The sequence below is a fragment of the Hydra vulgaris genome, chromosome 06, assembly GCF_038396675.1.
Source record: "Hydra vulgaris chromosome 06, alternate assembly HydraT2T_AEP".
NCBI classification, from domain to species: Eukaryota; Metazoa; Cnidaria; class Hydrozoa; order Anthoathecata; family Hydridae; genus Hydra; species Hydra vulgaris.
Window position 1 is genome coordinate 18,521,472 of NC_088925.1, and position 23,742 is coordinate 18,545,213.

A 23,742-nucleotide genomic window follows, 5' to 3' on the forward strand; every position below is an offset into this window, starting at 1 on the left:
TAATGTAAAAATTGGAACATAAGTAAAAAAATTAACTAATATTGTATATTATTGAAGAAAAATAAAGAAATGGTGGCACCATGTTAACTTTTTAATTGTTTATATTGAAGTTAACATAATGGCTGCCACCATTCCGCTTATGTCGACCTCTTCTGCCGCGACCACTTGCAGTACCTCTGCTGCTGTCCCCAGCACTCCTGTTTGGGATATAATAGGGCCATCTAAAAAGAGGATCATCTTTGCCTCCAAACCGGATCCAACACAAATATGACCTGTTGCTGGTGGGTCCAGGATGCTGGGTCCTGTAAACCCTGTAGGCTTCATATGTAAGCTCTAAAAGCAAGTAAATAATAATTATATTAGTAACAAATGGCATTATGTAACACTTAATACAACTTTTTTACTTGTTAAAGTTTATCTAAATATATAAAATTATTGACTAATAAATCACTGATAGATAAACAAATTTTTAATAAGAGTAAATATTTAAATACTGCTAGTGATTTTCCTTTTATGAGAATTCAATTGAGAACACAATATAAATGTATTAAACAGTGTATATTAATAGGAATAATAAAAATTTGATAGCCATTCAGATACATTTTTAATACATAAATTTACCAGCAGAAGGTTGAGCAGGTGGAACTAAAGGTAGAAAAAGTTTTAATTTAAAGATATTGCAATTGCTGAGAAATGCGCTTATGTATTAAAAAGTAACAGTTTTTAGACATACCAGTTGCTGCAGATGAACATGAAACTAAAGTTAAAAAGTTGTAATAAGAAAAATTGCAATTGATGAAAAATGCATACACAATTAGAAGGTAAAATTTTTAAAACTTACCAATCGTAGAAGATGTACACGGTCCTAAGGTTAAAAAGTTGTAATAAAAAATTAATATAGCAAATGATGAATAATGGATACGCATATTAACAAGTAATATTATTTAGACATACCACTTGATGCAGAGGACGATGAAACTAAGGTAAAAAAGTTTTAAAAAAGAAAAAAAAAGCAATTAATAAAAAAAGGCATACACAAATAGAAAGTAAAAATTTTAAAACTTACCAATCGTACCAGATGAAGATGGTCCTAAGGTTAAAAAGTTGTAATAAAAAATTAATATAGCAAATAATGAAAATAGATACACATATGAAAAAGTAATATTATTTAGGCATACCACTTGATGCAGACGACAATAAAACTAAAGTAAAAAAGTTGTAATAAAAAACAAATATTGCAATTGATGAAAAATGCATACACATATTAGAAAGTAAAGTATTTAAAATATACCAATTGTAGCAGATGAGGATGTTCCTGAGGTTAAAAAGTTTTAATAGAAAATAAATATTACAATTGTTGAGAAATGCATACACATATTAAAAAGTAATAGTTTTTAAACTTACCACTTGTTGCAGTTAAAGTTGGAACTAAAGTTAAAAGATTGTTACAAAAAATAAATGTTGCATTTGATAAGGAATGCATAACAGGTTTTTAGAATTTACCAACTGTACCAGATGAAGATGGTTCTAAAGTTAAAAAAGGAGTAAGACACTGCAAAAAAAAAATAAGTTTAGCATTAAATATAATCACAGAATAAAAATTACTGGTTTTCAAAATTACTAACTATAGCAAGTGATGAAAGGAGAGTTAAACAAAATATGAGTTAAACCTAGACACACATGTTTAAACTTTTGTTACAATGATTCATAACAAAAGTTATAATATACAAACTTACCAATGGTAGACCTTGTCGATTCAAATAATGGTAACAAAAAAATTGTACAATAAAAAATAACACCTTGTAGTTGCCAAAAGTAAGTTCAAAAAATAACAACTAAAAAATTAAAATATAAAGATTATATGTATATAAACAAGAAGCTAACATTAAGAATGGGTATATACTTATGTAAACAATAAACATATATAAGTTAGTATACATCAAGAAAAAGGTATAGACAATAATAAATTTATCTTATATTTAAAAAAACTTTAGAAACATTAAGTTAATGCAAAAATGTTATGGGAACTATATTTACGAAATCTCAAGAAATCTATAATGATAGTGCTAGGATCTAAACAAGAAGCAAATATTAGACATGTTTGTATAATTATTGAAATAATATTTAAAGGATGAAGTAGTATACAACAGGAAAATAATAAAAGAAGATGAGTGTAATTTTTATATCATTTTTAAAATAAACACTAAAAATTATGTTTGTTAAAAATAAATCAATATAAATTCGATTTGTAGACTTCTATAGAAATTAAAAGAAAAGAAGCAAATTATATAAATCATAAAATAATTTATTTTTAACAAAGTAGGTTATTAATATATTTGTTAATAGACAAATAAGTATTATTAATACTTATTTGTGTATTTACAAATTTTTATACTTATATGATGTTTTAATGAATCTGTGAAATGATACTTTTATCTATCAATAATTTCAAAACAGTTTTAATCTAATAGTATTAGATTAAAACTGTATTATTAAAACTGTATTATTAAAAATATATTATTAAAAATGTATTAGTAATACATTAATCTTTTTATACTTAAGATTATCTTACCAAGATAAACAAAAACAGTAAGGTTCTTACATTTATGCTATTGTTTTAAAAATAATTAACAATAATATAATTATGAAAAATATGCTTTTCTAAGATCTGGCCCCCCTATTCGCCCCCGTATTTTTATAGTTCGCTGTTACCGAAGAAAAATTCATAAAAACAGAAATTAGGTACCAAAAGTGCTGCACTTAGTTATATCTCTGCTCCCATTTTTTTTTGGCTGAAATTTGGCAGGTAAAAAGAAAATGCATGTAGAAAGTATAATAAATAATAAAAAAAGTGGGCTCAACATTTCTTTGATACGAAATTAATGTGAGAACATCGGACAAAATTTTCATGGAAAATTGTCAGCAAAAAAGTTCATAATAAAGTTAGGCAACCATACTTAAAAATAGTATAAGAATCAAGCTTGACCTTTCTTCTTTCAAAAATTATACTATGTTTATATGTGTTTCTAAAAAGAAATACCTCAAAAAAACGTTTGCCTAAGGCTACCTAAAAAAAGTGGTATTTATTGAATAACACATAGTAAACTATCTGCTCCCATTTTTTTTCCGTTGAAAATTGGCATGTGCTTAGAAAATACATGTAGAAAGTTAAATCAATAATAAAAAAAGTGGGCTCAACATTTCTTCTACTATAAATTAATGTTAGAACATATACTATATTTTCAGGACCATAACAAACCATAAAAAGTTAGTAACCATACATTAAAAGCCACATAAAAATCAAGATTAACCCTTCTTCTTTCAGAAAAATATCTAGATTTATATATGTTTGTAAAAAAGAAACACCACAAAAAAACGTTTGTCTGACGCTACCTAAAAAAAAGTGAAAAAAACGTGGAACAAATTTTAGCACAAAAATCAGCTCCGTAAAACGCGATTTCCGCGTACCTTTATAATTAATATATGAGCTTAAGCTCTTATCAACGTTGTAATATAATTTAAAGTTACAATTAAAAAAGGCAAGGCATTTTTGTTTCAAAAATATTTATTCAATAATTTAATTTCATTTCCAGATAACAAAAAAAATGAATAAGTCAGACGTTTGGAATAGTTTTAAAAGGTCAGGGATAGAAAAAGCAATCTGCAAATATTGTAATAAAATGTTGAGTTGCAAAGGTTCGTCAACAAGTAATCTACGTAATCACTTAAAATCAGTTCATAAAATTGATATTGAAAATAAATCAGAAACGTTTAGCAAAAAAGATACTGGTCCTTCATATTTTTTTAAAGAAAAAACTAGTATTTTAAATTTTATGCAAGTAAAAAGGAGTACCTTACAAAAAATCTTATCAAAACTTGCTGCAATGGATGGGTTTTCTATAAATAGCATTACGAAAAGCTTATTCATACGAGAGTCTCTTCAACAACGAGGATATTCATTACCCAAAAAAAACTCTAGAGTAATCTCATTCATGCATTTTATGACGAAGTAAAACTTGAAACTATTACAGAATTAGATTCATTAAAAATGTGTGGAAAAAATTTTTCTATAACTTTAAACGAGCGAAGAAGTAAAAGAAATTTTACTTTAAACATTGTGTTCATGAATCTTTCTGCATAAGTAGCTCTGTCATCAACAATGTTTTAAAATTTTTTTCTTTTTGGAATATTGTGAACACTTTTTAAAGTATAATTAAAACTATCGATGCATCTTGCTGTAGTAGAAAGACTAACTGAAATGGACTTTTGTATAAAAAGTCTTCGTCTAATTTTCTTAAGAGTTGATCCACAATCATCATCAATCCAATTTTTCAATAGTACCTTGGATTCTTTCTTTAATTTTTTGTTTCTAGAACCACCTTTTAATTGCTGTTTAATCGGCAAACCATTTGTATGATTTTTAATAATTGAGTAGATTGTAGCTTGTTTAAATCCAAGAATATTTACAGTTTCTGATGGTGAATTTCCATTTAAACAAGACTCAATTATCCTTGAACGGTTTTATTGTTGATTGTTTGATTTGGCATTGCTGTTTATTATTTTTAAGAAATTTCCAAAACGTGGATACTTTCTTTTTGCCAATTAAAATTAATTATTATGTTAACTTGAAATAATTAATATCCACATATTTTATTTTACATATATATCTTACGTGTATCCAAAGAAGGATTTTTGAAACCACATTCATGATTTTAGTATCCACTTTAAATATTTTAGAATTGAAAAAATACCCACATTAATTATTTTATTGTTCCGATTAAATACAACCATTATTATTTAACAAACATTTTCATAATAAATATGAAAATTTTTATACAAAGTATAGCGTATTTGAATTGTCAAAATTTGATGCAACAGTGTCAAAATTGAATGCAATAATGTCGAATGTAAAGATTACAAAGAGTTTCTGCAATTTGGGGATTCCTATACGTAATAAAATATACTAAAAAAAAAAACATATTGTATATAATTATATACATAATAACTGTTTTTAATATATGCACATTAGCAATTTTTCATTTAATAATATTTATTGTTAAAAAGAAAAAATCAAAGACTTTTTCTAATATCTAACGTGGTAAAGTAACCCTGGAATAATAAAAATGTCTGCACAAAATAAAACAGTTAACCGTTAAGTTTTATTGTTAATGATAATAGTAATAATAGTAGAGTTAAAAAAGACAGAAGAAAATAAAATAAAATAAAAGTAATATTAGTTTTATAAATACAGCAATATAGAAATAGCAATTAGGGATTGGACAAAAACCAACTTTTTTAAAAACCGGTTTTCGAATTCCAAATTCCCCAAAAAACCGGTTTTAACCGGTTTTCGAACTTTTCAAAAAAAAATTGAATAAAGAGAGATACTTAATTTATGTATTATACTTCGTTCACTTATCGTAATTTTTTCTAAGAAAATAAGATTTTAAAACGGTGGCTAACACTTGTTCTGATTTTGGACACAAAATTGCCTGCAATTGAAAATACGCGTTCACTAGGCACTGAGCTCGATTTTATAGTTTTAAGTGCATCAAATAATAAATCTAAGTTTTTGGTTCTTTTATGTGTTCCTCAAATATTTTTTTGCTGGACCAGAAATGTTTTCCGGATTTCGCAAAAAAAGTAAAAGAGATGCTAAATCAATTTGTCTTCTTTCTTGAATTCTTTCTTCTAAAGCCTTTAATAGATTCAAACTTATTTTAGACTTAATATTTTTCATTTCATTTAATAAAATTTAAAACCTTCACTAGTTAATAAAGTGGCATCTTGTTGCTCTAAGCCTTCTACTGCTAGACGAATGGGTTCCAAGACTTTATGAAGATTCAAAAGTGTAGGATATTGAGCTTCATTCCACATACAAGATGAACCAAGATCATTTAATGCTAAAACTACACATTCTTTTACTGCTAAAAATCTTCCAACCATTTCCTCTATACTATCCCACCTTGCTTTGCAGTCGAGAATTAAATTCAACTCTTTTCCTTTTTTTAATTTTATATAATTTTGAAGAATGGTATTTCTTACTGGAGATTTGCGAAAAAATTTACAAATTTTTCTGATTTGTGAAACGGAATATTTGCAATTGTCAGACAAAATAGGAATAGGATGCTCTTGGTTACAAACATAAGAATAAGGTTCTTCATATTCGTCATATTTGTCTTCATCTTCATCATCCGATTCCTCACTTGAACCATTTACTTCGGATTCAGCTTCAACCATTTCTCCATGCTTATATAATACATCAGTAACTGCTAGGTGGATTGCATGTGAAAAGCATAGTTGATTAATTATACATGATAATTTGCCAAATTTTATCATAACAGCAGCACCATCATTTGTTGCAGCAACAATGTCAGTTTCTAGATCCAAATTGAATATTTTAAGTCTTCCAGATATTAATTCTAATGTTCTCTGAGCATCACAAGAACCAGCTATTGGAACTAATCCTAAATTAAAATCTTCCGCTAAGTGATGTACATTAATGTTTAAATATTAATGTACATCACTTAGCATTGTGTGGCCCTCTTTCTAGACGGCCACACAAACTAAATCCTACTTCATAAGTACAAGAGTTAATCCTACTGCATCAATAAAGAATATTTTATTGTCATACATAGAAGACAAAATGTTTATGAATCTTTCTGCATAAGTAGCTCTTTCAAAAATAACGTCTACAGAATTTCTTCTCTCTGGAATACGTTAGGAATACGTTTTAGCAAAAACTATGCATCTTCCTATAGTAGAATGACTAATTTAAAATTTTACTATGAACTCTTATTAGGGTAGGGTACATGACAAAATTTTATTGAAACGTGTGAATCCTGAGGCTATTTGATGCGCTGAACACAATTATTGGGAAACTTTTGGCCTATTAACACTCCTTATGTCGGATCGCAGCCATTTTCATAACGGCCACCAAAATCGCCATTTTTTAAAGCGGATTATTTTTTTCCTCAGAAACAGGCCTTATAGTATTGCATTTGTAATGTTTTTCGGGCTGGGGAGTTCAAAAAATACACTTAGATTATCATATTTGTCAAGGTGTTTAAGTAATTTAAAAAAAAACATGTTATTTTTTTTGTTTTTCGCGCTATTGCACCGCTTTCTTCTAAATGTATCTTGTCACAAAGTTAGCCGTGCGGCAAGTCACGTAGACACATACGGTACACATGACAGTCGTCACAACCACACTATTATAAAACAAAAGCTTCTGCTTCAGAAGCCATCATATCGAAAACATACGCTACAATGGATTCAACAAACTCAGCAAATAAAAGAAGCGATTGTGTTGTGAAATGCATCTTCGATCAAGTTTACAGCGAACAGGAAAAATTCATTGCTCGGTCTAAACTCAAGACTAGAGCACACATATTGGGTCGAATGCTTCATCTGCACACCGCGAAACCAGGACAGAAGACTCTGTCTTAAGAGGCTGCCAGTAAAACCGTAGCAGCCAAATTCATTGAAGATTGGATTGCGAAGAAGGTTTATCCTTTACATGTCAATAATGTTGCAAGAAAATTTCGCACTAGCTATTAGAGATTTATCAAATTCCGCAAACAAGAATGAAATAAAAGTCATAAAAAATGGGACGAATGGGACGTAGAAATAAATGACTTCAACGACAGCATGACCAAACACACGTAAGACATACGTACTAAAGACAAGAAACTAAAGCAACAATTTGGAGTGACAATGACAGAAGAAGATGACCTATTCTATCAAAATAATTGTTTCAAGTCTTACACTTTTACGAGTCTTAGTACCGTGTCTAGGAAGTGAAACAAGTGAAGCAGAAGAAACGAGCACACCGAAGACTTTCATCAGCTGAGACAAAAACAATTGCTTGATGACCACCCAACTGCAAGAAAACTGACGTATCTTGCATCACCAGAATATGTTGACAGCAGCCCTTCCAGTGACTCTGATCCTGAATTCAAACTAATTACCATGAATCTGTATGAATTCAATCTATCATCTGCAGTGACAAGGCAAAAATCAGATTTTTAATTGCCGTCTACCTCAACGGCGGTAGACGGCATTGTTCATTTCCAAAAATGAAGGTTAAAATAGTCTTTGCACTGTTGATGAAATATTGATTGATATATGATTCAAAGTTCAGTGCATAATACGATTATAATAGGATAATACAATTTACAGTTCAGCGCATTGTGGACTATTAGATGACCAGAAATGATCTCATTGGAATCATTGTGACTGCAGTGAACGTAGTATTTGGACATAACTGGTATATTGCCAGTGAGCTAGAAGAATCGGATAATACCTCGAGGTCGGATAATGACACATCTGGTCCTGATGTACTGAAGCGAAGGCGTACATGCAACAATTTCACGATACATTGATATGTATTTTCAAGACACAAATTTTCTGAACTTGAGCATGCCAACATGGCTGCCGATGTCATACTCAATAAAAGTGATTCAGTGATCACAGTAAGTCTATTAGACACAACCAAAGCAACAAGCCATCGTATGAATGACATTAAAACCAATCATATAACTATAATCAATACAAATAAACAAAGGAGAACAATCAGTACCGGCTACACAGAAAGTGCTAGTTACTCTGCATCAAATGGAGTAGAGTCGTATTGTTTCAGATTTAAATGCTTAGCAACTCTAGCTGATGTTGCGGCAGATAATATGCTCAATTCCATAGAATTCTTCATGATTGATCAAGCTGGAGACTACGCAACGTCATTAGAAAGCTTAGATGTGAGCAGTCAAAAAATCATCAAATGTTCCGCACATGTAGTTTTGGGTGTGGGCCATGCTATAGAAAAAGTATTCAGAAATGCGAAACAAAAACCCGGTGTTCATACGTTGCTGCATCTTTCGGCAGGCAAAAAAGCATTTTGTTCTCCCAGCACCAGCATTCACACTCTTGAGCAAATCGCTATTTCTAAGCTTTTGTAGCCAACCCTGCGGCTAGTTCTGTCTCTCTCTACAACGAGTACAAGCAATAGCTGAATGCTAAGAATGAGCTCTGCGGGTTCTGTAGATTTTCTTCGGAAGAACCGCAAATAATTCGAAGCATTTCTTAAAACAGAGAGAGCTAATAATGCAGTTTTTCAGCGATGTGGTTGACATAAATTTTAATAAGTTAGTGCTGGCAATATCTACGTACATTCAAAATGATTGGTTTCAGTTGCGTGCCGAAATCTATGCTGAACTTGGCGATATCTTGATATTTCCAATAATGGATCTTCGGTGGTGGATAACGTAAAAACTCCACGGATGATAAACGATCTTAAGATAGTGTTCAAATACTTTTTGAAACCAAAATTCCTGAACTCAGAAACCTGAAAGCCGAGAAAAGTCAATCAACCGCTGGTAAAGACCATTTTATTGGTGCTTTTCTGGAAGAAGTATTTAAAACGCTCAATAGACAGTTATCTGAAATGGACTTCTTCAAAAATCCGGATATCGCATGCAAAAAGTTGAAACTAGTACCTCTCACCAACCTTGAGTGTGATTCAGAATTCCCAAAATTTGACAACCGAGTCTAAGTATATAGTGGTTCCACAACCATTACTACGTTATCAAGAAAAAATGCAGTGATGACAAATGGTCTACTCAGATATTCATCCTTTACAAGCTTGCATGCAGGGACAAGAGAGAGAAATAGAAATGGGCGTGGTCGTCTGATGAGGTGAAGCAGGCCAAAAAACTAGAAAATGACTTTATAGCAACCGTTCAGGCCCCCCGAAGAATATCTATTGTGAAAAAGGAAGAATTGAAAAAGCAGAAAAATTCAAAAACTCTCAAAGTGCTGAAAGATTGTAAAAAGTATGAAGGACATCTGACACAGCCTGATATTTAAATACTAGACTCATTATCTGAAAGTCAGCTCCCGAGCAAAATATGTTATTTGCGTCTTACTGTAGCTCCTGATATCAGGTAGAAAAGACGTGTAAAATTGGACAACGGACAAATTAAAATGCTGAAATTCACTCTTGACGAACTGAGAATTTTTTATAAAAAATGTTCTCAAGCCTGTGAATGATCTTGTCGACAATATTGATCGACTACTGAAAAGTATTTTAACTGCTGAATAAATACTTAGTAATATATTGACTTTGTGATAAATATACAAGAACAAACTGTGGCTTATTCATCTTGCCTCTAAATTACTGCGACTTGAGCTACAGATCAATCTTTTAACTTTTGGAATATCTTATAATTGTAATCGCAGCGTTTTATTTGCACGTAAAATAAACCATTGTAAATATTTAAATTTTATTTTTAAATTTTTTTTTTTTTTTTTTTTTTTTTTGTTCTTTATTACAATATTTAACACAATATTTACAAACATATCAATAAGAAAAATTACATGCAAAGAAATCGTTAAAAATAAATAAATAAAAATAAAGAATAAAGATAAAGAACGCGGGAACTCAAAGAAGACCATACAGGTCTTGTCACCGAGAACCGCTGTTGAAGAACTTTGAACTTAGTAAATATAGATAAAATAAATAAATACAAATTTTAAACTTTTCCGTTCGTGATACAAATTATTTACAAATATTACGAATTAAAATAAAAATTAAAGTAAACAAGTAAATAATAAATGACTACTGTAGAAATAATGTCAGTGCAACTTTTAACAAAATTCAAATAATGGTGTTTAAATATAGTTTCTCACATAAACTTTAAATCAATATTGTATAAAAGTAAAATATAAATGAGTGATGACAAAACTGGGTACAATTAAAAGTATATAAAAATATTTTCAATTGAGAAAATTACTTTTTTTAGTTTTCTTTTGAACATATAATAATTCCATTCATGAGAAAAATCAAAATTTTTTAAAATTATTTGGTTCCATAAAAAAGCTCCACGAAAAGAAATGCAAAATTTACCAAAGTTTGTTTGAAATTTTGGTTGTTTAATAAAATTATTATTACTTAAAGATTATTTTTTTTTTCTTTTAAAGAATATAAGTCAAAAAAGGAAGCTGGAGATGAGTTGGTTTTACATTTAAACATAAAACAAAGAACATTATAAACATTTACTTGATATATATTAAAAACATTCATGTTAAATAAAAGTGGCCTTGAGTGAGTAAAACGATTTTTGAAATTTATAAGACGTGCAATATGCTTCTGCTGACAATAAAGTGGCCTTACTTTTATGGGTACTACCCCATGCAATATTGGCATAATTAATATGACAGTGTATAAAAGAGTAATATAGTTGAGTTAATGAATGTTTGTTTAAAACACATTCTTGCTTTATATAAAACTCCAATGCTTTTTGCAATTTTGTTGCATAAATGTCCGATGTGATTCTTCCATGATAGATTTTCATCTACAATGATACCTAAGAAATTTGTGAGAATTACTCTTTTTATTTGAATATTATCAATATCAAGAAAAGGCATATTACTTGGAAGTAAATGTTTTTTATATTGTGGATGAAAGAAAATCCATTTAGTTTTATCAATGTTGAGTGAAACTTTATTTGACTTGAACCAGTCTGATATTTTTGATAGTTCAATGTTCATATCATAAAAAAGTTTATTGATGTTATTATTAGATAGGAATAGATTTGTATCATCAGCAAACATTATAGTTGTTAATTTTGAGACTTCATGGAGATCGTTAACATAAATCAGAAATAATAAGGGCCCTAATATAGATCCCTGTGGAACACCACAGGTTATATTTAGATAATTTTGTGAAGAAGATCCGTCGACATAGACAAATTGTTTGCGATGTTTTAATTTTTGGCTAAATTAGGGCCAACAGACACGAAATATTTATTTAATTCTCTTGCTATTTGTTTGGGTTCATATAAAAATACGCCATCAACTTTTATAGTGTTAGGCACAGAGCATAATTTTAATTTATTATTTCCAGTAATTTGACTTATAATTTGCCATGTGCATTTTGAATTATGTTTATATTTTTTTAGTAAATCATAGTAATATCGTTTTTTAAATTTTTTTCTTTGACTTTCAAACATTTTAGCGTAATTTTTATAAATAACTTTATTTTCTGGTGTTGGTTTTTTTAAGTACTTCATATATATTAGGATTTCCTAAGATTTTTATTGACCCATGGTGACTTTAAACTTTTATTGGTCATAATAAATTCACGTTTTGGAAAATTTGCACCATATATTTCATAGAAAGTTTGAAAGAATGTATCGTTCCAATTTATTAAAGATAATTGATCCTTAAACGATGCTAGATTTGCATCGGTGAAAAAACGTTTGATAATGACTTTTTTATGTTGTTGTATTAATTTGTTGTCAATATTAATAGAGAAAAAAATAGGGAAGTGGTCAGAAACGTCACTTTTTATTATACCTTTTTTAAGAGTTTCATTAAAGATATCGGTTGTTATAATGTTGTCAATTAAGGTAGCTGAAGTTGAGGTTACTCTAGTAGGTTTGTTAATTAGTGGAATTGCTCCATGTTCGAATAAGTCATCGTAAAATTTTTTAATGTTGTTATTAACGTGATATTCAAAACAATTTAAATGTACGTCACCAATTATATAATTTAGTTTCTTTTCCTTAAAATTATTTTTTTAAATATCATTACACAAAAATGCATTAAAACTTTCAATATGGCCAGATGGTGGGCGATAACAGCAGCTTATAAGTATGTTTTTAGAACTATTGGTTAAAAGTTCAATTGTTAAAATTTCTTTATTGTCATCAGAAATACTCATCTCAGGCCTAATAAAAAACCTCAAATTTTCCGTTATATAAAAAAGTACACCACCTCCGCGTTTATTTGCTTTATGCGTTAGTGGGATCATATTAAAACCTCGAATATGGAGATTTAAATTAGATTTAGCGTCATCAAATTCACATCACGCACAGAGGGCCGGATAATAGACTTATGGTGGACAAAATTATTTTGATAATTTTTTTTTTACTAAAGTCCTTTAAATGTCTAAATAAACACATTATAATAAAAAATATTCGCTTTTACTATAAATTTTAGTTAAATTATTGAATATACTGAAAATAATAGAAAAAACTTTAAAAAACGCGGGTTTGTAATTTTTTATATTTGAGTTCTCATAAAATGCTTATGAGGTTTTAATTATATTTTATGATGAAATACAAATTCTATAGATTAATTATGGTAGTAATTAGTAAAATTCTAGTCTTAAGAATTACATTTTTTAATTTTTAAATCTATTACCCCCAAATTCTGAATAACATTATTTTAAGTTTTTTTATACTATATAGAAAAAAGGCTACTTGTAGGAAAAAGAAAACAAAGCTTGTACTAATTTATATATTACAAATCATTCAATTACGGAGCTGATTCTTTCAACAACTCTAGAACTTCACTGGGAAATTTATGCAAACTTTGATTGTTATTTAACTTTAGTTTTCTAAGAGATGTTATAACGGGATCACTGGATACAAGAAGCCTATTAATCAAATCTTGGTTTGTATCTTTCCTTGAAGCCTTTCTGCTAAAATGTTCCCGAAAGTTCTTGAAGTCTTTATTTCGCGCCTCAAGGGCATCTTCAGACATTATTCTGATTGGTAGAAATTGTCTTTCAATTATAGCATGACCATGAACTAAAATTTTGTGGACAGATTGTGACATATAGTACCATGAGTAATTGGATATATAAAGTTTTAGAGCGGTTATGCAAAAAACTTTAAACTCTATAGTATCTATTTCATATCCTGATGACAAAGTGACTAAAATAATATAAAAATAATATATAAGAGTTTCATCAACTTTTAATATCTCGGCGGTTAATTTATAGTTGGCAAAAGCTCTGCGGGAAGTATTTCCGTCGTTACTAGTACCTTAAAAATTAGAAAATTATATCTTATATTTAATATATTATATGGATATATAATATATATTTTATATAATACAAAATTTGACTTACCCGAACCTCCACTTTTCGGAAAATCCACAACCAATCCTAATTGGTTCATAAAATCAATCTGAATTCGGCACTTTACTTGCTCTACCGTTAATTTATCAGCTACGGCTCTAGCCTGCCATTTTCCGGTTTCCTTTTTATATCCAACATGAAGTATTAGTTCAAAAAAGTGTATCCAAGCGTGTAAACTAGATAAACCATATTTAAACTCTAAATTATTGGTGTCTAAATTCATAACTTTCTCCAAGTTATTCATGTTTTTTGGAGATAAACCACAAACTGGACAACACTGTGTCGAGTTTGTCATATTTGATAAAATTGTTTGAATTTTACCATCTACCATGGTCAGCTCAATAAAACATTTTACAGCTAATTCTTTCCCAGCAAAAGTAATGTTAATAACATCACAGTTCTCAATTTCGGAATCAATAGATTTTTTTTTCTTCTTCCACAACATTCTTAGTTTCCTTTTGAAAAGAAAATCTAACGGGTCGACAATATGCAGTTGATGACGGCTTTTCGTTTCTCCACACTACTACGTTTTTATTATTATAAAATCCGCTGAGTTCTAATGGTACTATGCAAGTCATAAATAAGCACTCTTCATTTTTTAGATTTCGTTCAATGTTTTCATTATGGCTAACCTGCTTGTAAACGCTTTGCCTTGTAGCACCATCAAACCGAGCTTTGCATCTAAATTTCAGTTTAGTTAGTTCTTCTAACATTGTTATTAGCACAGGAGCTTGTACGTCACACAGTCTTTCAAGGGTGTGCATAAGAAGGTCTTTTAGCGGTATGTTTACGGCATACTCATCTACATAAACGTTTTTGGGATAACATTTAGATTTTGAAAACCGTATATCATTATATAAAGGATTAATGTGGCAGCCTTTTTCTTCTGCGCCATTTCGTAAAAGCTGGTATGTTGATTTCGATAAACCACCATCAAAATTGTTTTGTTGCATGAGTTTTTAAAAGAGCAACAAGGTCTTCCAACGTCATTAACTGTAGAATTTAGCGTAATGTACGTAAACTGAAAATCTTGAGCTAACCATTTTTCATTGCTTTTTTCAAAGTAATTTGCATCATTATTTGCAGCTATCCACTTTTTACGATTTACTTTTATAAAGTTTTTACACTCACAATCGTTTAGTGTAATATCTACTGAAGATAGGTGAGTTAATACTGATGAAAAAAATGATTTATCATTAGGAAGTAGTTTGTTTTATCTTATAAGTGTGTGAATCTCACCAATTTTCATATTATAACTAAAGTAAAAAACAAAAAAAGTATTATTCAAACAGCACAATGTGCATTGAATTGTATTGGAGAAAAATAACATCTGTTATTGTTTGGTTGAATAAAAAACATGACGTTTCAAATAAGTATTTCGATTTCAAGCGAATAATACGATTTGAAACTCGTATTTTTAAAGTATCAAATAAACTCAAAATGGGAAATAATGGGCGACGTATACAGTTCTAATAGGTTATAGACATGTAGCATTTACTAGCTCAAGCACTCGATATAGGTTCTCGTAGGTTCCCTAACTTATCTGACACTTTTTGTACGAAATAAAAGTATTAAATGTTATAAACTTACCTGGTTATAATAAAGCCAGTTTACAAATGTTTTATAAACAATGATTTTTTCTATTTATGTTTTTCATAAAGCTATACAATTTAATAGTTAAAATAAATAAACTAATTGCGCATACACGTATTTTTTTTAAACTTACTGTTAACAAAAGATATACACAAATATAAAAAAACTCGCGCTTTTTTAAAAAAATAAATAAAATTATTATACATGGAACCGCAATTGATTTTTGCGGTTTTGAAAGATACTATTAAACTCAAACAAATGTTTTAAATAATCAGTAGAGTATTGCGATTATGTTTTATAATATGATTTTTGAAATAACAAACTTTCATTTTTGAGGTTTTGTCCACCACCTGGCCCACTGTGCCACGTTTCAGTTAAGCAAATTATACTAAATGTATTTGAAGTTTCCTCAATTAAATTACACAAATTTTCAAAGTTTTTTTTAAGACTTCTAATGTTAAAATAAATAACATTTAAATGATGCCGAGAAAGAAATTCTTTTATTTCATTGTTATAGATGTAGGAACAATACACGAGTTTGAGCGAACTTCTGCCATTATTAATATCGCGCATGAAAAAGTCCTGGAACGAATTTAGAAGGGTAAATATTTATTTTCTCAGTTGCGAATTAGTAATAAAATATATAAGATGAAAGTTAACTGTGCTGTTATAGGATGTACCAATAGTTCCTATAAGCTAGAAAAGTTGAAAGATAAAACGTTTTTTCAACACAAAGGGAAGATACTCTCCGAGTGTGGATGTGAGGACCCATTTCGAATGTATTGTTTCCCTAGTTTTAAAAGAAATAGCATAAAAAGAGAACAATGGATTAGTCAGCTTAGACGAGAAGGAAAAAAAAAGGAAGTACATGCAAACCAGGAACTGCAGATAGAGTATGCTCTGATCATTTTGTTGATAAAATTCCAACTGTTATGAACCCTAATCCAACAATAAATATGGGTTTTTATCAACCTGAACAAAAAAAACCTAGAAGAACTTTAATGAAGCACCCAATCACTTCTTTACCATGTTCTAGTAAAAGGCAACCTGTAGAACCTTTGTTGACTGAAAAAAGTATTGTCACAGAGTTTTCAAGTCTTAGTTTTAATGCTGATGTTTTATCACCTATATTATCAGACCATACGTATTCATTGAGCTTACCACAACTTAACTATTGTACTTCATGTGAATACAAATCTTCACTTATCACCTCTTATGTTAGTAAGGTAAATAGCCTTACTAATCAATTAAAAAAATCAAAAATAAAACAAACAGTCAAGCTTAAACAAAAATTCTCTTGGAGATTAGTTAACAATGATAAAAGAATGAACTTTTTTACTGGTATATCTTCGATTGCTATTTTTAATGTTATTTTTGGTTTGTTAAAACCATTTTTACCCTCCATTCGTTATTGGAGAGGCCCAAAACATTCACGTAGCAAAGTTAAACAACTAAAATCTATATCTAAATGTAAACTGTTATCACACAAAGAAGAATTTTTAATGACACTTATGAGGTTGCGCTTAGGTTTATTAAATGAAGATATTGCTGATCGTTTTGACATTTCAAAAGCTTTGTGTTCTAATATATTTACCACTTTTATTAGAATTATTGCTTATATCTCGGAAATGCTATTATTGTTTGGCTCCCAAGTTAAGTCAGTTAAGGACTCTGGTAAGTTAAAAAAAACTTACCAGAGTCCTTTGTGAAAGCAAAGCATCACAAGTGTAGAGTGATTCTTGATTGTTTTGAAATATTTATTGAACGTCCAAAGTCCCTTTACAACCAAGCAGTGACTTGGTTTGATTACAAGCATCACAACACTGTCAAGGTATTAATTGGTATATCACCAAATGGGTACATAACGTTTCAATCTAAATGTTACGGTGGAAGAGCATCAGATAAATTTATTACAAGTGACAGTGGTTTTTACAATCTGTTGGAAAGAGGCGACGAGGTGATGGCAGACAGAGGATTTCAAATAAGAGGAGAACTATTATTCCGTTATTGCAGTTTATCAGTTCCACCAGGTGCAAGAGTAAAGAGTCAAATGACTGCAACTGAATGCAAGAAGACTACTGATGTTGCGAACTTAAGAATTCACATTGAAAAGGCCATAAACCGAATAAAAACTTTTCGAATCTTAAAAAATGTATTACCCATTTCTATGCTTCATCATATGGATGATATTATTTTATCGTATGCAGCTTTATGCAATTTAAAGCCTGCTTTAATAAAAAAATAATTCAAGCTTAAAAGTTTAAAACATAATTATTAATTTAGTATTAGTCACGCGTGCTTAATACAAGGGGGTGGGGAAATTTTAGTCCAGATCTAATAAACAGGGGGATCTTAATTAAAGGTCAGATGGCAATTTTTTTGTTTTACACAACACACATGATTTTTTTATAGATTGACAATTTTTTAAATCTGATTATACCCAGTTCACACTAAATTCTGTTTTAAATAAACATGTTTTAATGTAAACATAGTTTTATAATAAACATGTTTTCAGTTTTCTTGCGTTCAGATTGAACGTTCTTTAGTATTTATATTAACGTTCGAAAATGGCGCTCTCAAAGAAAAACTTGATCTCGAAGACTGCAATTGCAGCACATACTGATAAACTGTATTACTGCTTATAATTTTGCGGTTTACAGAAAAATTTGGACTAAACCTCGCAGTCAAAGCTTTTGGTACGAAACAATGGTAAACTGTTGGAACGAAGATGATTGGATAAAAAACATAAGAATGTCTAAAGCAGCCTTTAATTATCTGTGCAAGGAAGTTTCACCTTTTATGCCTATACAAGGCACTAACTTTCGTAAATCTTTGCCTTTAGAAATGAAGTTAGCTGTGACACTTTACTTTTTAAGTGGATCTGCAGATTACCGAACAATAGCCAATTTATTTGGCTTAGGAAAATCAACTGTTTGTACAATAGTTCACAGAATTTGTAAACATTTTGTTGATAACTTAATGAAGAAATACATTTCCTTACCCTCAAGGGAAGAAACAATGGAGATTATAGTAAGTTTTGAAAAATTATATGGTTTTCCACAAGTAGTTGGAGCAGTTGATGGATGTCACATAAGAATAAAGGCTCCTCATAAAAATTCAGAGGACTATATAAACAGAAAAGAATATCACTCCATTATTTTACAGGGATTGGTAGACAGCAAGTATTTATTTAGAGATATTTTTGTAGGGTGGACTGGCAAATCACACGATTCAAGGGTTTTTAAAAATTCTCCCTTATATAAAGAGTGTCTGGCTAGAACCTTTTTACCTACAAACTTATCTAAAATAATTGATAATATTGAAATTGGTCCTCTTATCCTTGGTGATTCAGCATATCCCCTTAAAAATTGGCTTATGAAACCTTACTCAGATCGTGGAAATCTTAGTATAGAAGAAGCAAAGTTTAACGTTTCTCTTAGTAAATGTCGTGTGGTGGTGGAGAATGGATTTGGAAGATTAAAAGGTCGATTTCAATGTCTTTTAAAGAGATTAGATACAACAGTTGAACACACAGTCAATATTGTTACAACATGTTGTATACTACATAACTTCTGTACTTTGACAAAGCAAAAGTATTTAAATGAATGGATTGAACAAACAGAAATTGACTTAGTAAACCCTATATTAAACCACAGTTGCATTGAACTTGACAATAAAGCTGAGTTTATTAGAAATTCCATAAAAAAACATTATTTTACAACTGTTTAGTTGTAAATGATTTTTTTCAAACAATGTTGTAAAAGGCATGGTTTATTTTATTTTGAGAAAAAAATAACAAAACAAAGAAATTGCTTCACATTTTTTTAATCATAATTAAAAACTCTATCTCAGTCCCACTTTTAAGACGTTTAACATCCTTATCATTTCGGATAAGTACATTTGGTAACTTGGTAATCAATAAAGATGCATTATCTTGAACTGAAAATTCCTCTTTTATTGTGCAAGTAACTTTTTCTAGTGTCAAATCTGCCAATGAAAGTTCTATTTCAATAAAATATAAATCTTCAACTTGACGAACTTTTAATATAACACATGATTCTTCTTGTTTGTGGTTTTCTAAAATACTTTCTAAAATTTTATGATCAATATCAGCCTGAGAGGTCATAAATTTATTAACAGTGGCATTTAATTGTTCAAACATTACCTCACTTCTTGATTTTTTCTTTTTGGATTTTTTAAAGTAAAAACTATTATCTTTTTTTACCCACTCTTCAGATTTAGAACTTGACGGAGTAGTTTCAATGTCTATATGTTCACAGTTTACTAACTCATTAACACAATTATTAAAATTATTCACTTCTGCAGTTTTTTCAATAATAACATTCATGCCTGAGGAACTTTTCAAAAAAGTTGGTAATGTGGTTGGTTTGTCACTAAGAACCTTATCAATTTCATCAAAGCAGGATGGTTTTTTGGAAGGACCAGTCCCACTTGTATTTCGTTTATTATCAATATAATTGCGATATGCACTTGTCAATGTGTGAATTCTTGTTTTACACATCTCTTTATCTCTGTCTTCATATTCAGAAGCTTGCAAGAATAGCAAAATTTCCTCCCAAATTTTTCCTTTTCTAAAATCCAAAAAATATGAAGTTATATATATATATATATATATATATATATATATATATATATATATATATATATATATATATATATATATATATATATATTGTGCTAACTATCAAAGAGAAATAAATATCTTGTTGTAAAAAGTACAATTTATAAACATTCATTTCCTTGTTTATTCAATATTAATGTAATTCGTAATCACTTCTTGTCTATTTGTGATTTATTTAAACTATTTAGTAACGAGTGGTTTGATTTTATTTAACAAGTTATTTCAATTTGATCCAACTTAACTGAAAAAAACAAAACAAAACCTTGTGCATGACTTCAACTTTTCTTGGATATTATCTTCTGACCATTTACTAATTAGTATTTTTGTTTCCTCATCATCCCAATGTCTAGCTCTCTTTCTAGATTTAACTTTTTCTTCAGCAACAGCTTTTTCCTCCGCCATTTAAAAACAGTTCAGGGTAATAAAACGCAATTAAAACAACCTCGCGACGTTGTTTTATTAAAACAACTTTTAACGTTGCGTGTTTTAATTAAAACCAATTTTAAATTTGATGAGAATAGTAAAATGTAAAACGCGTTTAAAATACGACAATTAAAACGTGTTTTATCGTCAGTATGAACGGGGTATAACACTGAAAGTTTTATTTTTTATCTGTGAATGATATTATATTTTCTATTTTTTAAGGCCGGTTTACACGGAATATTTTTCTTATTTTTGACATTTCAACATTTTTGACATTTCAACAAGTAAAAATTAATAAGATTTGTGGGTAGGAAAATTTTCTGAAAATTATTAAAAGCCCCTCTACAATTACTCTTGAGTCTTGATTGAGATTTTTGTTAAATTTTCCCATCCACTTTTTAATAAAACCCTCTAGTTTGTTAGATCTGGACTAAAATTCCCACCCACACTTTAATTCCCTCCCCTTGTATTAAGGACTCAATAGTACACGAGAGTATTAAAATTGTAAATTTTTTTAATTACTTGTAAGGGATGCTGGACACCACCGTGCACTTTTAATGAATATATATGTTTCACACTACTACTGCTTTTTACTATTATAAATAGCTTGAATAATCATTTTGATTTTCAGTATTTTCTTTACCTAAATATTTGTACACCAATATTTGGATCTTATAATAAGACAATAAGTTAATGTTTCTTTTTCTAAACTCAATAAAAATACCAATTTAAATATAAGAAGGATTTTATAATTAAAAAAAAAGATTTTACAATTTTGTTCCAATCAGTTAATAGAAAAATCTACAAAGTTTTTAAGTAATGATCGTTGTAGTATTTAAAAAAATCAACTTTCATACTCAACCAACTAGCTTCATCAAATGCAACTTTATCAATTATATACCCATGAGCTGTCCATACCATAAAATAAAAATTGTTCATCTTAGCAGTTCCCATTTGAACCTGACATTGAGTATAATATCTATGTTTTTTATTAATGACAAACTTGTTATTTAAATTTTTTTTAACAAAAGGAAGAGATAGATTTGGATCTTGTGGTGTTGTATGGTTAATTGAAAATGGGCATTTTATTTCTAAACAAGCTGGTGGGCAACACGAGCATCTGATTACTCTATCAGAGCTTCCACCTATATAGGGCATTTCAACATCTAAAAATAATCCGCATTCATTTACAGTTAAATTTTGATGAAGAGATTTCATCACTTCAAAAAACTGCTTTGCTGCTTCAATTTCCATTGCTCTCCCATACTTTAATGCAGGTATATCTGGGTTCACAAATGTTAGCCCTGAAATACTTTGGTGTAATGACCACATATCAACTTTAATGCCCATGTTAATTTTTTCAATTTTTTTCAGAACATCATGAGCTTTTGAAGCAGTTATAACTTGCTTTCAAAAATTAAACCAAAGCTCATTTGTGCTTTGACCTACAGTCATATGCTCTATATCAGTAACAATTATTTGAGTCATATTTGTTTTCATGTTTTCACTGAAGGAAAATTTATTGTCTGACATAACAATAATATCATCCATGGTCAAAATTGTAGGTTTGATAACATTTGAAGACACAATTAATTCTTCCATATAATAAATGTCAGGTTTAGGTACAACAGAAGTTATGATACTATGAGGAGCAACGGTTTCAATTGCTTTTGCTATGTCTGTTAAATTTAAATTTTCAGGCCACAGTTAACTAATGGGTTGTAATTATGCTTTTCATTTGATACTAGGGAACGCTTTTTTCTTCCACGCCTACCAAATTCATCACGATCAAATTATAAGTCACATATTTTTGATAGTGCTACTATGCTGCGGTTGGGAAGCCACTCTGATTTTGAACTAGTACAAGCTACGTTCGTCAATTTCTAACAGCAGCCTCAATTCGAAAGAGGGTTGCAGCAACATGATTACATGTCTGCGATAAACCAGCTAGACAAGTACAATGTGCAGAAACTATTTTAGCAGTTTTTTTATTAAAAATAATCCATAGCTTGTGAAAGGGATCATTAATTTTTTCAGATTTCCTACAGTTCCCTTTTAAATAACAGTATTCACTTTCTATTCCAACTTGATGGTAAAATAAAGGTTCAAGCCAGCCACATTTAAAGTAACTATAGGTTTTACACGTTTTGTAGTTACTTAAGTCTTTACTGGCTATTTCAGCAGAGTTAAATAATAAATAATTGTGTATATCAGGATATAATAATATTGGCCAACAAGTTAGGCCTTCGTCTTCTGATAACCAGCCATTACTGAGCTTAAAAGGATCAGGTAATTCAACACCGTTAATAAAAAGTTTTTTTTTGTACTCAGTATTTATATCATGTTCCACCTCTTCAGCTGTTTTAATAGGCATAACATTATTTTCCATTGCACAATATACTCGAGCTGCAAGAGTTTCTTTCTTTCCAGATATCTTCAAGCCACGAAGACGTAAATAAGACTTCAATTCTTCAACTTTCATACTACATACTATATCATAATCCATTTTGATCTATATATGTTTTATATTTGTTTAAAAGATTATTGGCTTAGTTTATGTTGTTTGTTTATACTTCGTTTACTCAAGAATTAAAAGCTGACTTGATTTATTTCCCTCATAAACTCGATCCAGTTTTTTTTTTTAAATTCTCCGTAACGCGGCTTGAATTGGTGTATTGTTTCGCAAAGCTTCTACATCACTAAAATAGTTTAGATCCGGATCTGAATTAGTGTCAAGCACTAAGTCGTTAAATTGAAAAAAGTTAAATGATAGCGATTCAAAATTGTTTTGATAATTAGAATCCATTTTTAAAATTAAATAACTAGAAATAAAAGAATTCATTTAAAAATCCCGCGTAATAAGTTTGTTGTAAATAACTTTAGCAAATTTACCTTTTGCTCTTAATTCCTTTGCTTCTTTAAACAACTTTTTCCTAATTTCCGTTGTTCTTTTGCTAAAATCTTCATTAACATATAGTTTTTCATTCCAAAGTTTTAGTTTGATAAATTTTTCAAAAACTGCGTTTCTTTCTTTGTAATTAAGAAACTTGACTATTATTGTTCTGTTTTTTTTTAACTCCTTTTTCATTTCTTCCTATTCGATGCGCCCTTTCAATTTCTAAATCATTAGTAAAACCAAACTTAGATTTTAAAACTTCTT

At 29.4% G+C, this 23,742-nt stretch overlaps 5 protein-coding genes and 1 long non-coding RNA gene across 8 annotated transcripts; 2 read left to right on the forward strand and 4 right to left on the reverse strand.

Moving 5' to 3' along the window:
- Window positions 1-1,028: 1,028 nt before the first annotated feature.
- LOC136080977 (uncharacterized) lies at window positions 1,029-1,762 on the reverse strand. Of its 3 annotated transcripts, XR_010638778.1 has the most exons (6): window positions 1,737-1,761; window positions 1,504-1,527; window positions 1,405-1,428; window positions 1,292-1,315; window positions 1,179-1,202; window positions 1,029-1,090 (listed from the first exon to the last, which is right to left on the reverse strand). It is a non-coding gene; the product is annotated as an uncharacterized LOC136080977 (long non-coding RNA). The 3 variants fall into 3 exon arrangements; XR_010638779.1 differs by lacking the exon at window positions 1,292-1,315 and having other exon boundaries at window positions 1,030-1,090; window positions 1,737-1,762; XR_010638777.1 differs by lacking the exons at window positions 1,029-1,090; window positions 1,179-1,202 and having other exon boundaries at window positions 1,231-1,428.
- An 11,500-nt stretch (window positions 1,763-13,262) lies between these two features.
- Window positions 13,263-15,152, reverse strand: LOC136080978 (uncharacterized). Its single transcript, XM_065798325.1, has 2 exons — window positions 13,916-15,152; window positions 13,263-13,829 (listed from the first exon to the last, which is right to left on the reverse strand). Exons 1-2 carry the CDS (start codon window positions 14,367-14,369, stop codon window positions 13,318-13,320), a joined length of 966 nt encoding a protein of 321 aa, XP_065654397.1. The 5' UTR covers window positions 14,370-15,152; the 3' UTR covers window positions 13,263-13,317.
- A 1,321-nt stretch (window positions 15,153-16,473) lies between these two features.
- LOC136081249 (uncharacterized) lies at window positions 16,474-17,762 on the forward strand. The gene is made up of 2 exons (XM_065798550.1): window positions 16,474-17,191; window positions 17,311-17,762. Exons 1-2 carry the CDS (start codon window positions 16,474-16,476, stop codon window positions 17,760-17,762), a joined length of 1,170 nt encoding a protein of 389 aa, XP_065654622.1.
- A 461-nt stretch (window positions 17,763-18,223) lies between these two features.
- Window positions 18,224-19,246, forward strand: LOC136081250 (uncharacterized). Its single transcript, XM_065798551.1, has one exon. The coding sequence runs from the start codon at window positions 18,224-18,226 to the stop codon at window positions 19,244-19,246; it is 1,023 nt and encodes a 340-aa protein (XP_065654623.1).
- Window positions 19,076-20,739, reverse strand: LOC136081702 (uncharacterized). Its single transcript, XM_065799445.1, has 2 exons — window positions 20,422-20,739; window positions 19,076-20,109 (listed from the first exon to the last, which is right to left on the reverse strand). Exons 1-2 carry the CDS (start codon window positions 20,559-20,561, stop codon window positions 19,332-19,334), a joined length of 918 nt encoding a protein of 305 aa, XP_065655517.1. The 5' UTR covers window positions 20,562-20,739; the 3' UTR covers window positions 19,076-19,331.
- Window positions 20,740-22,458: 1,719 nt separating this feature from the next.
- On the reverse strand, window positions 22,459-23,088 carry LOC136081251 (uncharacterized). The gene has a single exon (XM_065798552.1). It carries the CDS (start codon window positions 23,086-23,088, stop codon window positions 22,459-22,461), a length of 630 nt encoding a protein of 209 aa, XP_065654624.1.
- Window positions 23,089-23,742: the final 654 nt, after the last annotated feature.

Coding starts and splice junctions, on each gene's coding strand:
- LOC136080978 (XM_065798325.1), bottom strand. CDS start 14,369: ATGTTGTGGAAGAAGAAAAAAAAATCTATTGATTCCGAAATTGAGAAC. Junction 13,830..13,915: donor TCCGAAAAGTGGAGGTTCGG/GTAAGTCAAATT, acceptor CTAATTTTTAAG/GTACTAGTAACGACGGAAAT.
- LOC136081249 (XM_065798550.1), top strand. CDS start 16,474: ATGGGTTTTTATCAACCTGAACAAAAAAAACCTAGAAGAACTTTAATG. Junction 17,192..17,310: donor TAAGTCAGTTAAGGACTCTG/GTAAGTTAAAAA, acceptor ACAACCAAGCAG/TGACTTGGTTTGATTACAAG.
- LOC136081250 (XM_065798551.1), top strand. CDS start 18,224: ATGGTAAACTGTTGGAACGAAGATGATTGGATAAAAAACATAAGAATG.
- LOC136081702 (XM_065799445.1), bottom strand. CDS start 20,561: ATGGCGGAGGAAAAAGCTGTTGCTGAAGAAAAAGTTAAATCTAGAAAG. Junction 20,110..20,421: donor AAGTTGAAGTCATGCACAAG/GTTTTGTTTTGT, acceptor TTTGGATTTTAG/AAAAGGAAAAATTTGGGAGG.
- LOC136081251 (XM_065798552.1), bottom strand. CDS start 23,088: ATGGATTATGATATAGTATGTAGTATGAAAGTTGAAGAATTGAAGTCT.